The sequence below is a fragment of the Typopeltis vanoorti genome, chromosome 2 (assembly GCF_054136105.1).
Source record: "Typopeltis vanoorti isolate ZY-2024b chromosome 2, IOZ_Tvanoo_1.0, whole genome shotgun sequence".
NCBI lineage: Eukaryota > Metazoa > Arthropoda > Arachnida > Uropygi > Thelyphonidae > Typopeltis > Typopeltis vanoorti.
In genome coordinates, this window is record NC_143550.1 from 36,753,975 (window position 1) to 36,766,854 (window position 12,880).

General features: G+C 35.3%; 1 protein-coding gene across 8 annotated transcripts in view; it reads right to left on the reverse strand.

The window, feature by feature from the left end:
- LOC150108925 (myocardin-like) overlaps positions 1–12,880 on the reverse strand; it is a 456,675-nt gene that overhangs the window by 22,746 nt on the left and 421,049 nt on the right. For all 8 annotated transcript variants that reach the window (XM_090411030.1, XM_090410986.1, XM_090411004.1 and 5 more), the window contains 2 exons: positions 11,475–11,814; positions 7,873–8,014 (listed from right to left, as the gene is read on the reverse strand). In XM_090411030.1, coding sequence (XP_090267156.1) covers positions 7,873–8,014; positions 11,475–11,814 — 482 coding nt within the window. The remainder of the gene's footprint in view (positions 1–7,872; positions 8,015–11,474; positions 11,815–12,880) is intronic.

A 12,880-nucleotide genomic window follows, 5' to 3' on the forward strand; every position in this document is an offset into this window, starting at 1 on the left:
CCATGTAATGAAATGGTCGTCCTCTGTGGCATGTGCTAGTTCACTTTTTTTGATTGTCCATAGCAGATGTTTCTTTTCTTTCTGAGCAAGGTAGTCTGTCCATCTGAAATGCTGGATTCCACACTGGATGTTAAAATCTGAGAAGGTGAAAGAATCTGGAAAATCTGATTTGTGTCAGGAAGGTGTAACTTTTATTTAGAGGTTTGAATATAGTTCTGATTCCATGTTGTCCTACATAGATTTTGGTGCACCACTTGTCTACCTATCAGCATTAATCAGAAATTACCAGGAAGAGTGCCATAGTTGCCCTTCATGCACATGACATCACTTCATTCTCTGTCTTTATGATTGTGTATATATTGTTAAAGTGCTAAAGCAGATGTTAACAGATGTTCCTGTCTGTCCATTGTAGACCAAGTCACATGGAACTTCATACACTCCAGGATATGCTAGGGTGTGGAGTTTATCCTTAAGAGAGCAGATAAGAGTTGCTAATTTAGCATGGTGCAAAGATTATATTTTATTAGTACTTTGGCTATCGTGCTATGCAGAAGTTGTTACAGGTCAAAGATTTTTAGTCAGCCATGGCTATGAAGTCTCCTAACCTGAACAAGTATGGTTGCATTAATTTGCCAAAAATATGGGGTACTGTTATCTCGAGATCAACTCCTACATAACTATAATACTTTTTTTTTTTTTTTTTTACAACATTAGAGGGTGCCAACTTTAGATCCTTTGTCTGTTACAATTTTAATTGTTTCATTTACATGCTGTTGCATGTTAACTGTAACATGTAGTGTGCTCTGAAGGTGCTAGTATGAAATCCAGTGAAATATAAGCCAGCTAATATACATCTTATTTATAATTTAGTTTGTTTGGTGTTGTAATACTGATAAAATAAATAATGTTCAATGCCTAAACTTGTCTATTAGTTTAAAAACCATGATTTTTGTTTTGTCTGTTAATATTAGCATTTCAAATTTTTTACCATTAAGAAATAGATTTCTTAATATTTCTGGGGGCCTGTGTAGCTCAGTGGAAGTAGCGTTTGCACTCCTCAACACTAAACCACCTGAGATAGACTTAAGTTCAAGTCTAGTCGCCGACTAAAGGAACTTTTTCTAAGTCTTTTTTCAACTGGTTCCAGAGTTAGTCAATCTCTGCATAGGCAAGCAAGTTTTTCTCTGTGAAACTCAAGAAAATCGCCTGTAAAACCTACACTATTTCAGAAATTAAAAAAATATATATTGTGTTAGGATTAGATTAGCGACCATGAGATAGTGGCATTTGTTGAGCTTAGGCTGATGAAATTAGTGATAGCCTTGGGCCAGCTATCTCTGATTGGCTACCAGTAGAGACTGAACTGCCCACTCAGTCTCCAAAAGTTAGATAGGGCTAAAATGTCCTTGCCTACTTCCTATACAGGACTAATTAGCTGATTTTTAATATATTTCTGTAGTTCAATTTCATTTTTGCTATGATTATTTGGTCAAAACAAAAGGTATTAAGTTCCAAACCAGTTTAAATACTAGTTTCATATTTTTCTTCCATTTCATCTATATATGAGGGGCTCAAAAGTTCTGATAAACACCTAAAATAAAAATGACATTAAAGTAACTGATATAACCATAAGAAAGAAACGTATCTTAAAACCGTTTAACCCACATGTTTCATCAAATTGCAATAATTTGTCTTTGTCTTTTTATATTTCCTAAAGGAGGCATAAAGCTAACCACCTTATCCTCGAGCAGGGAAGTGGTTGCAAGAATACTTAACTTGACACGATAAAAGGTAAAAGAGAAGGATTAAGAAACAAAGAAAGATATGTCCTAAAAGAAAAGAACACGTCAAAAGTTTTGAAGAAATTCAAAGATACTGAGTTGCAGGCCATCATCAAGGTTTTCATACTGCAAGAAAGTCCGCAATTGAGATTTATGATTTTGTGTGAGACTTTAGGAGACTATGCCCCAACATATTCAACAGTTTCCAGATGGGTGGCCAAGTTTAAAACTGGGCATCCCGAGACAACAGATGCCCCAAGTCAGGAAGACCTTCCACGACGATCACACCCGAAAACATCAATGCATGCCATGATTCTTTGATAGGCGAATACCAGCCAAAGACACTGTAAAGACTCTGAGGATATTCAGGGAACGAGTTTTGGTCATTATCCACAAACATCGGTACATGCAGAAACTCTCAGCAAAGTGGGTCTCCATATGTTTGAATGCCAACCAAAAGAGAAAATTTGTACCGTCATCTTGAGAAACTGGGTACAAATTTTGACTCATACAGTATTGTGACTATTGATGAAACATGGCTTCATCACCATGACCCAGAGACCAAACAACAGTCAATGGAGTGGAGACACAAAGGTTCTCCATGGCTGAAGTTCCCAATCCAAAAGTAAGCAGGGAAGATTCTTTCTTGCCATTGACTTTTGGGATGTGGATGGTGTAATCCTTACTAAGTACCTTAAAAAAAAGGTGAAACTATTTCAGCAGCAGTTTATTCAAGAGCTCAAGGAACTGAAGGAGGTACTGAGGAAAAAACACTGCAGGAAACTGAGCAGAGGCGTGTTGCTTATCTACGACAATGCATCTGCTCACGTTGCTCATGAAACCCAACAGACAAGATACAATTTGGGCTTTCAATGTCCCTCACCCACCAAGCCCCATCTGACTATTTCCTATTCCCAAATTTAAAGAAACACTTAAGAGTAACAAAATCTACATGAAGTCATATCTGCAACACTGAGGACTGGTTTTTCCAACAAGTGAAAGAGTTTTTCCTCAGAGGATTGCAAATGATGCAGCAGCATTGTAACAAATGTATAACACTTTGTGAGGAATAAGTAGAATAACATGCAAGTTACATGGTTCTACCTCAATTCCTTCATGGTGAAAGAATTGAGGTAGAATTGATGTAAATAACGGTGGTGTCATCAGACATCCTTGAAAGACTCTTCTGTGTATCGATTTCCATTCTGTAACTTTTCATCAATTCTTACAACTATTTGATTGTTTTTTAATGTTATTTATTGCTGCAAATAGCTGATTTGAAATGTTTAACCTGTTGAGTATGACCACAGTTTGTTTCTTAAGACTTTGTCAAATGCTTTTCATGTGTTTCTATGTTGAATTCACGATGTTTCTCCATTAAGATTTTTAATGTAAAAGCTAGGTCGATACATGTTTGTTGTTCTTTACAAAATTTACCTTCTACACTTGACTTAATCTTGTGTACCTTGGGCATTCCATATAATTGTCTAGTTAAGAGGTGCATAGATTTCAATCTTTTTATAAGATCCATTTTAAACAACATGTAGTCATGTTAAAGATACCAAGCAATTTTATAAGCTAGGTTTTAATCCTTTTTCCCAAGTAAGTCAAGTTTGCACCTGAACATAGTCCAAGTCTGAGGCAACTCGTAGTAAAGGTGGAGTAAGCTTCGATCACTTTCCTTAGTATTAAACTTGAAATAATGAAAGAGAAAACCTGGCTGGACTTATTCCAAAATATATAGTAAGATAGTGATGAAACTCAAACTGATATGATGCTACCTACTAGCTATATATGGCAGAAGAAATAACATTGCACGAAATCCAATAAGCACTACAGCAGATAAAATCAGGGAAATTCTTTGGAGAAGATGGAATAAATATACGACATTAAATATTCAGGCATTTCTGTTTGTCAAATGACTTAAAATTACTTAACAATAACTGGCAGTAAAGAAAAATAGAAAGTTGGAATAATGCCATTATTACTCATATATAAGGCAAGAAATGCAACTGAAAACAGTTGAGACGCTCCTGTATATTGATGTTTTAAGGATACTTGTGACATAAAGACTGAATAATATAGGCACGTAAACACAAATAAGATATTTAATTAACCAAATATTTCAGTCTGGAAATAGCAGGCCATCTTCAGTGGCACTACAAGAACAATTTAAAAAAAAAAAAATACAAGGTGGAATACTAACAATAGATCAAGCCACGTGATGTTATATCACTAAGTATTAAAGGGAATACTTTTAAGCAGAGACATGATTGAAATAAAGATATTAATTAATAATATTAAATAACAAAATTAATATGAATTAATGAGTTATCCTGATTAGACTTTCCCAGATTTTTGATATAGATATACAGTCATTACGATTCAAGTTAGGACGATGGAGTAAGGCCTCTACGCTTTCTTTGAATAAATGTTCAAATTTATAATGGGATCTATGTAAGAGGCGAATTTTTGACCAAAGGATGTTGTGGTTAGTTTCAATTCCTTGCTGAGCCAATCCGGATTTTTCAAGTTTGTTGTGATGAATGGAGGATGGATGTTCTTTGGATTGAAAAAAGAATCCAAGCACATCCATCCTCCATTCATCACAACAAACCTGAAAAATCCGGATTGGCTTAGCATGGAATTGAAACTAACCACAACATCCTTTGGTCAAAAACTCGCCTCTTACATAGATCCCGTTATAAATTTGAACGTTTGTTCAAAGAAAGCTTAGAGGCCTTACTCCATCATCCGAACCTGAATTGGAATAACTGTATATCTATATCAAAAATCTGAGAAAGTCTAATCAGGAAAACTCATTAATTCATATGCCTGGAAACAGGCATAATGTAAAGCACGTCTCCTTGCAGACATGTATAATGCTATGCATTAAGGGTCACTACCCAGAATGGTTTCGACCTTTATTGAGGTCTCATCAGTGGGAGCCAGACACAGAGGTGGTGATACTAAGGTGGAAGTAATGGAGAAGTCATGTTTACATGTACAGGTTGCCAAAAGGTGTCTCACCTTATTATTAAATTACTCTGCCTTAGAGAGAAAGATGTTGGAAGTTTTTTTTTTCCCCACTTGGTTAGACTATAATAATACATGGCCGCAAGGAGATGTGCTTGCATTATGGGAGATACTACGACAAGTGATGAGAGCTTGGTCCACCTTTACCATGAGTTGCCTCAGTCCTGAAGATACTTCAGGTGCAAACTTTGTTTGCTTACACTTGGATAAAAGATTAAACTAAATTTATTATAGTCTCCAAGTGAAAAAAAACAAAAACTTCCAACATCTTTCTCTCTAATCCAGAGTAATTTAATAATAAGGTGAGAATTTGGCAACAATATGACTTCTGGGAGCCAGACCCAGAGGTGGTAATACGAAGATGGAAGTAACACCACCTCTGGATCTGGCTCCCACTGACGAGACCTCAATGAAGGTCGAAACCAGCTGGAAGCTTGGGTGATGAATAACAATGCTGTAGCCCATGAAGTTTTAACTGAGGCTCAGCTGTTGCTGTCACCCCAGGTCCTGGGTGTGTGTGTAGGGGGGATAATGAATGGCAATGCTGTTGTAGCCCATGAAGTTAACTGAGGCACAGCTGTTACTGTTACCCCCTTGGATGAGATATGAGCGACTCTGCTCAGTGGTGGGGTGAGCCTACTATGGTGTAGAGCCAACTGGTTCTGAGAGCTCTTATCAGTGGCAGGGTAAGCCTGTTACTGAGGGGAACAATGCTGAGTTTTTGGAGTTTGACCTGTACTTGAACATTCAATAAAGGTCAAAACCGGTCTGGGTAGTGATCCTTCCGCTTAATGCATAGCATTATACATGTCTGCAAGGATATGTGCATTGCATTATGGGAGATACTAAGACAAGTGATGAGAGCTTGGTCCACCTTTACCACGAATTGCCTCAGTTCTGAAGATACTTCAGGTACAAACTTTGTTTGCTTGCGCTTTGATAAAGGATTACACTAAATTTATTATAGTCTAACCAAGTGGGAAAAAAAACTTCCAACACCAAGGAATGATTTTGTGACCTTTGGAAGTCATTATTAGATCTTTCAAGTGATTGTGGCTGGGATGTCCATCTTGCCAGAGAAGACATCAAAACAAGCTGCCAGCCCCCAAATATCCACTACTTGCTCTGCATGGAAAACATAGCTACAGGAAGCTAGCATCCTGTGGCTGGATGAGGAAAAGCTGGGTCTGTAGAGCAGTGAAGGAAAAAACACAACAGCCTTCAACTGAAGGAGTTAGCTGGTCTCATACAGAGATGGACATGAGATAAGCATATTCTAGTGTACATCATAAATATCAAATTCCATCTAGCCAGAGAGGAATACATAAAATTTCAAAAAATGTTATTCAGATGAAGCAATCAGATTGAAACAAATGTGCTAAATATTTATATTTATATATATATATATATATTGTAAGCAAGCAAAATACTCAATTTCAGTAAATTCCAACTAGCTAAAGTTCTGCAAAAAAGATGAGAACAGATAGTCAAAACAAATCTAATAAGGTGAATATGGATTTTGTGATACATATTTAAAGAAGAAACAATGTACCCAAATATTCTGAATATTTGGATACATCATCATCAAATTCCTGCCATGCACCCTCAAGGGGTATACAGGATATGATAGTACTACATGAAAAATATTACATCATTACTAACTTCCTATCTACAATTTTCCTCCAAATCAGTCTGTTACTTGTCAAGACTCCAACATTATCAGATCTTATATATTTCTATCATCTAAGGCATTTTGTATAGTATTAATCCACCTATATCTTGGTCTTCCTCTGGGTCGTTTTCCTGCCAACCTGGCAGAGAACACTTGTTTTGCTAATCTTTCTTCGCCCATTCTGTTTAAGTGACCATACCACCTGAGATTAGCTCTGCTAACGCATTCCTGGATGCTGACAACGTTAAGTACTTTTCTAATATCCTCGTTTTTAATATGATATTGCCAGTGATACCATCTGTTCACGCCTCTAATCTTTCTCAGGACTCTCATGTCTGCGGTCTCTAGTCTTTGGTCAAGTGTTTTACTTCTGACCCAGCTCTCAGATCCATAAGTTAAAACTGGTTTGAACACTGTCTTGTATACAGCTAATTTAGTGTTCCGACTAATTTCTCTCTTATTCCATATGAATTCCCACCATACCAGCTTTGCTGATTCTGTTGTCTATTTCTATATTTAATTTACCATCTTCACTAAAAATCGTGCCCTAAGTAGCTGAAATGTTTTACTTGTTGCACAGGTTCTCCATTCACAACACAGTTGACATTTTCAATGATTCTGCCTATTTTCATAGTCTTTTTATTGCTGACATTCATACCATATCTATTACAACAGTTATTCAATTTAGTAAGAGAATCTTGCAGACTTGAAGCGGATTTATTTAGAAGTATAACATTATCCGCATAAAGCAAAGAGCTGATATTAACATCTCCAATTTTGATATCATGTTTAATACCACTTTCCTTCATAATGTGATCCATATAGATAATGAATAACAGAGGGGATAATGTACATCCTTGTCTCACACCAGATTTAACATTAAACCATCTTCCTGTACTTCCTTCAATTCTAACTGCTGACTTACAACTCAAATAAAGACTAAGTATTGCTTGATATAATGCCCCATTGACACCATATAACTGTAGCATATTGAATAGCTTCTCTCTTGGCAACTTGTCATATGCCTTTTCCAAATCGACAAAACTTAAATACAGATCTTTGTTATATTCCCATGCTTTCTCGACTATTTGCCGTAAAGTGAAGATCTGATCCTGACAGCCTCTATTTGGCCTGAATCCAGCTTGTTCTTCACTCAGCTTTTCTTCCACAGCAGCAACAGAAATTTGGCCCTCAAATGATAAAAATTTTTGGAAATTTTCTTCCATAGTCTAGATATGTTTATTTTATGTTTGTTTTGTTATATGTGACATGGCAATACCATCAAAAAAGGCATTAGCTGGTGGATAATTCTATTAAAATATTGAATTAAAGATGAAAACGACAAAATTACACTGCTAGAATTTCTAGAAGCTAATTAATTACCTTCTTGACTTTACTCAGTTGTTTTGTTGCTTCATCATAATTAGGTGGTGGTCGTGCAACCATAAACTGTGGCTGAGTGTTATTCCTAACTGGTGCTGGTTTGTTTCCTACCAGTGCTGAGAAACTAGGTAAGGAAGATGCTCTGTTTAAAAAATAAATAAATATATATATATATATATATATATATATAGCATAATGGAGATCAGAAACTGCTCTAGAATTAAAGATACTACATAATATGTATTACTTACTGTTTGAAGAATTTACAAAAATCCCAACATCACTAATATATTAATTATTACCACACGAGGTTTCAGAACCTATAAAAAATTAGTGCTGTGTGAAGAAGAAGGGGTTAAGAAAGAAGGAATCAGTTAATGTTCTTCATGAATAGTTGGAAGTGTATTCCTTGAGGAATACTGAATTTTGGTATGATTGTTTGTTCCAGAAAATACAGGCAGATAGAATGAAAGATGAAAGAGAAGAAACAGGCAGCGATGCACCAGTAATATGTGCGATGCACACAGGCACCAAAGATTTCAGGTGAGGAGTAAATACTTTAAAAAAAATATTATTCATTAATTATATCAAAATAAATTACATTTTTATTTACATTTTAATTATATTTTATGGATTTGTCTTAAACAAATTATTTATAATCACTTATTTGTTATTATTCCTTAAGATCTTATTTTATTCTGATCCTAGTTCTAACAAGTAGTTTAGCGTAAACAAGTAAAAAACTTGAAAACTTTCGTGAGTTTACTGTTTACAGAATGATGTGTGTTTGAATTTGATTAATCTTGTTCAAACTAGCATTTGCTCTAAACATGTATAAGAAAATCTGCTGCAGTTTTTAACTTTATTCTATATTCTGCTGTTATCAGCAGAATATAGGCAACCTCTTGCAATATACTTGAATCATCATGAGAAAAATTTAAATCATTTGAACAATTACAAAAGGACAGAATTAATTAAATCCTTAAAAAATAATTTGCAACAAACAGTTTTAGATAATGAAAGGAAACATTGGTATGAAGTTATAAAAAGAATAATTTTTGTAGTACAGTTTTTAGGCAAACAAAATCTAGCTATTCATGGTAAAAGTAATAAACTTTACGATCACAACAATGCCAATTTTTTAAAATTGCATTGAGATGTTAGAAAAGTTTGATCCTTTTATATTGGAACACACGCGACATGTAGCTAATGATCCTGACTTTAAAAATATGCCCTCCTATTTAGGAGATAAAATTCAAAATGAAATACTCACTTTATTGGCATCAAATATTAAAAATAACATTTTTATAAAGTTTTTTTTTATTGTGGGGAGGGGTATAGGGGTACCAACTAAAGTTTTGCGCACAGGTGCCAGACACCACTGGCACGTCCCTGGAAACAGGTAAGGTAAATTAACAATTGAACAGTAAATGGATGTTCAGCTGCTGCTGCACATATTATTGCAAGCCTAGCAGAAAAGGAAGAAATGATGAATGCCAGTTTTGTGAAACAGTACCTATGGATCTACTTGTTAAAAAAAAAAAAAAACAACAATGCTCTGAGATACAATAGCTGGAATAAGTCTATCAGAGAGTGTGTCAATTAGCCATGCCTAATCTCCTTTAGAATGCATCAAGAATTTTTTGGGGATTTTTGGTGCACCATGGCAAATGTGAGGACAGTATTCTAAGTTTGAGCAAATTTCAGATTTATACAGCGTTAATAGCTTGAGAGGCAAAAAATAGTGTCTTGAGCAGAAAAGGATACCAAACTTTTCAGAGGCTGTTTTTGAGATGCTATGTGAATATTTTCTGCCATGAAAGTGTACAGATATTGTTATCAGAAAGAAGGGAGGATGTCTAGTGAACAGAATTTCCATTAAAGGTAAGGGGAGTGAACTAAGATTTTTTTTTTTTTTTGGTGAAATAAGATGGCTGTTTTAGCAGCACTGAAGATAACTAGATTATCATAAGCCTACTGAAGAGCAGTACAGAGATTAGAGTTTAAGGCACTGGTTATGGTTCTTGAACCTTGGGATGTTTGGGCACTGTGAGGCTTCAAAAGAAGATAATTTATATATAGGAGAAAGAAGCTAAGTGGCATAACAGTCTCAAGACAAGCCTGTAGTGGTAGAAGTATAAATGTGAAGACAGAGCATGCTGACTACTATTACAAGCAGAGAAAAAATTGGCTATCTATTTGCTGAGTAGCTATTCTGTGTAGAGCCTATCTAATGTCTTGGATGATTATGTTCTTGTTGTTTTGATTTTTTTTATGGTGCATCAGCAACTATGGTTGTAATGCACCATGTCGATGTTTAAGAATAAAAAGTACTATGTATAATAAATAAATACAAAAAATGAATTTGTATATAAAAATATAAATGTACAGGCATATCAATGAATGCCAATGTGCACCCCAAGAGATGGAAGTTCACTGCTCTCTCTGGCACTTATCTCAGTTGGTGTATGCAAGGTAAAAAGGAAATTCTTTATGAGAAATGCCAAGGACTTTTCCTCTTGCAACTGGAATTTATCATTTGTCCTTGTCTAAGTTCTAAACACACTGAAGAGTACACTTGCAGCAAAAGTGCACACTAAAAGTGCACATTAAATAATCTTCCATGATAAGAATTGAAAATTCCTTGGAAATCTAAAGTGCTACAGAACAGATTTCTCCAAACCTTTCCATAATATCCGGAGGTGAGTGATGAAGGCAAGGTGATTGCTGTAGATTTTGAATGGTGGAATCATTTATGGTGATCGTGGATTAGTGATTCATTTCCAGGGGATGGAGATGGTGGTGGTTGATATCCTTCTTTGTATTTGGGAATAATATGCTGTGAATGAGTTTAAGGTTCAATATGATGGTTATGTCACTCACTGAGAGAAACCTCCCATTACTGATGAGTCTGACTCCATGGAAATTTCTTATAATTATTATTTTAGAGTGCACTGAGCAATACATTAATAGTATTATGGAGGACTTATCACCTTAACGTAAGCTAAAGCTAATTATAAGGGATATCTTGATTTTTATTAAAAACATGGAACCCCTGAAAAAATACAGTTTTAGTTTAAAAATATATTTAAAAATTAATAAGGAGATAAAGAAAGAAGCATAAACATGGAAGCATACATGGTGGCCCAAAATGTACCTACCAAGTTTAAATCCAAATTTCTCTGTAATTAGTTGATATAATTAGAAAAAAAAACTTTACAGGAACTTAACAGGAACATTAATATAATTAGGTGCATGAAGTGCCACTTTGAAGAATATTAGCTATCAGACTTTAAGTAAAATAATTTCATTTGTCTTAATTTTTTTAAATTAGCTCCTGTACACAAACATGTAGGTATCTCCCCCAAGTTAAAGGAACCTTATACCAAACAAAGCATTATTATATAAAGCTCACAGCATTAAAGAACATGACAAAAGAGCAATGTTTGAAGACCAGTGGTGTACTTAAAGAATTTTATACAACAGCTGGATTAAAATTTTTAATTTTAATCCTGCCACAAATGCTCATAGAACTTAATCTCTAATAAGTTAAGCAGAACTACACAAATTTATTTTTATCTAATATAATATAAGCAACATACCTCTGAGGTGAAATTCCATTGTTAACTGAACAAGTAATCTGTCTTTGAAGAGGAGAATTCGCAACACTACTTGAGGCAGTTACTGGTCCTTGGCAGAGAAGTACAGGCTGTGACACTGGTATTGGTTTTGCATGACCCACAGTTACCAGTGGTGTGGATGGTAACATATGTGTTGCAATAACTGTTGACGGAGAAGATACCAAAGGTCCATTTCCAGATGATGCTACCAAACCATTTAACATAGGTTGTGCAGTTATAGGATGTCGATTCTGAAGTAAAGCAGCTAAAGTGGCATGAACTACAGTGGAACTTGTTGATGTTGGAACAGATGTGACCATCCCTAAAAGAATTTGTAGAATGTAATAATAAGTTCATATTCATTCGATATATTGTGATAGTAATTATTTATATATGAATGAGGTAAGAACTTATTGTAGGTTTTGAAAGTTTATTTTACACTAGGTTAGATTATATAATAAATTTAGTTTAATCCTTCATCCTAGTGAGAGCAAACAAAGTTTGCGCCTGAAAATATCTTCAGGACTGAATATAGTGTTGTACTATCTTACCTGGGTAAGTAGTGCAACATCAGGGCAACTCGTAGCAAAGGTGGAGCAAGCTACCAACACTCCTATCCCAGTATCTCCCATAATGCAAAACACATCTCCTTGTGGATATGTATACTGTTATGCATTAAGGGATTGGCCACTACCCAGACTAGTTTCGACCTTTATTGAGGTCTCTTCAGTGGGAGCCAGGCCCAGAGTTGGAGATACCAGGCAGAAGCAGTAGCAAGGTCATCTTTACCTATAGAAGTTGCCAAAAGGTTTACCACCTTTTTTTATTAAATTACTCTGGATTTAGAGAAAGATGTTGAAAGTTTATTTTACAAGGTAAGATAGTACAACACTATATTCAGTCCTGAAGATATTTTCAGGTGCAAACTTTGTTTGCTCTCACTAGGATAAAAGGATTAAACTAAATTTATTATATAATCTAACCTAGTGTAAAATAAACTTTCAACATCTTTCTCTAAATCCAGAGTAATTTAATAAAAAAAAGGTGGTAAACCTATTGGCAACTTCTATAGGTAAAGATGACCTTGCTACTGCTTCTGCCTGGTATCTCCAACTCTGGGCCTGGTTCCCACTGAAGAGACCTCAATAAAGGTCGAAACTAGTCTGGATAGTGGCCAACCCTTAATGCATAACAGTATACATATCCACAAGGAGATGTGTTTTGCATTATGGGAGATACTGGGATAGGAGTGTTGGTATCTTGCTCCACCTTTGCTACAAGTTGCCCTGATGTTGCACTACTTACCCAGGTAAGATAGTACAACACTATATTCAGTCCTGAAGATATTTTCAGGCGCAAACTTTGTTTGCTCTTACTAGGATAAAGGA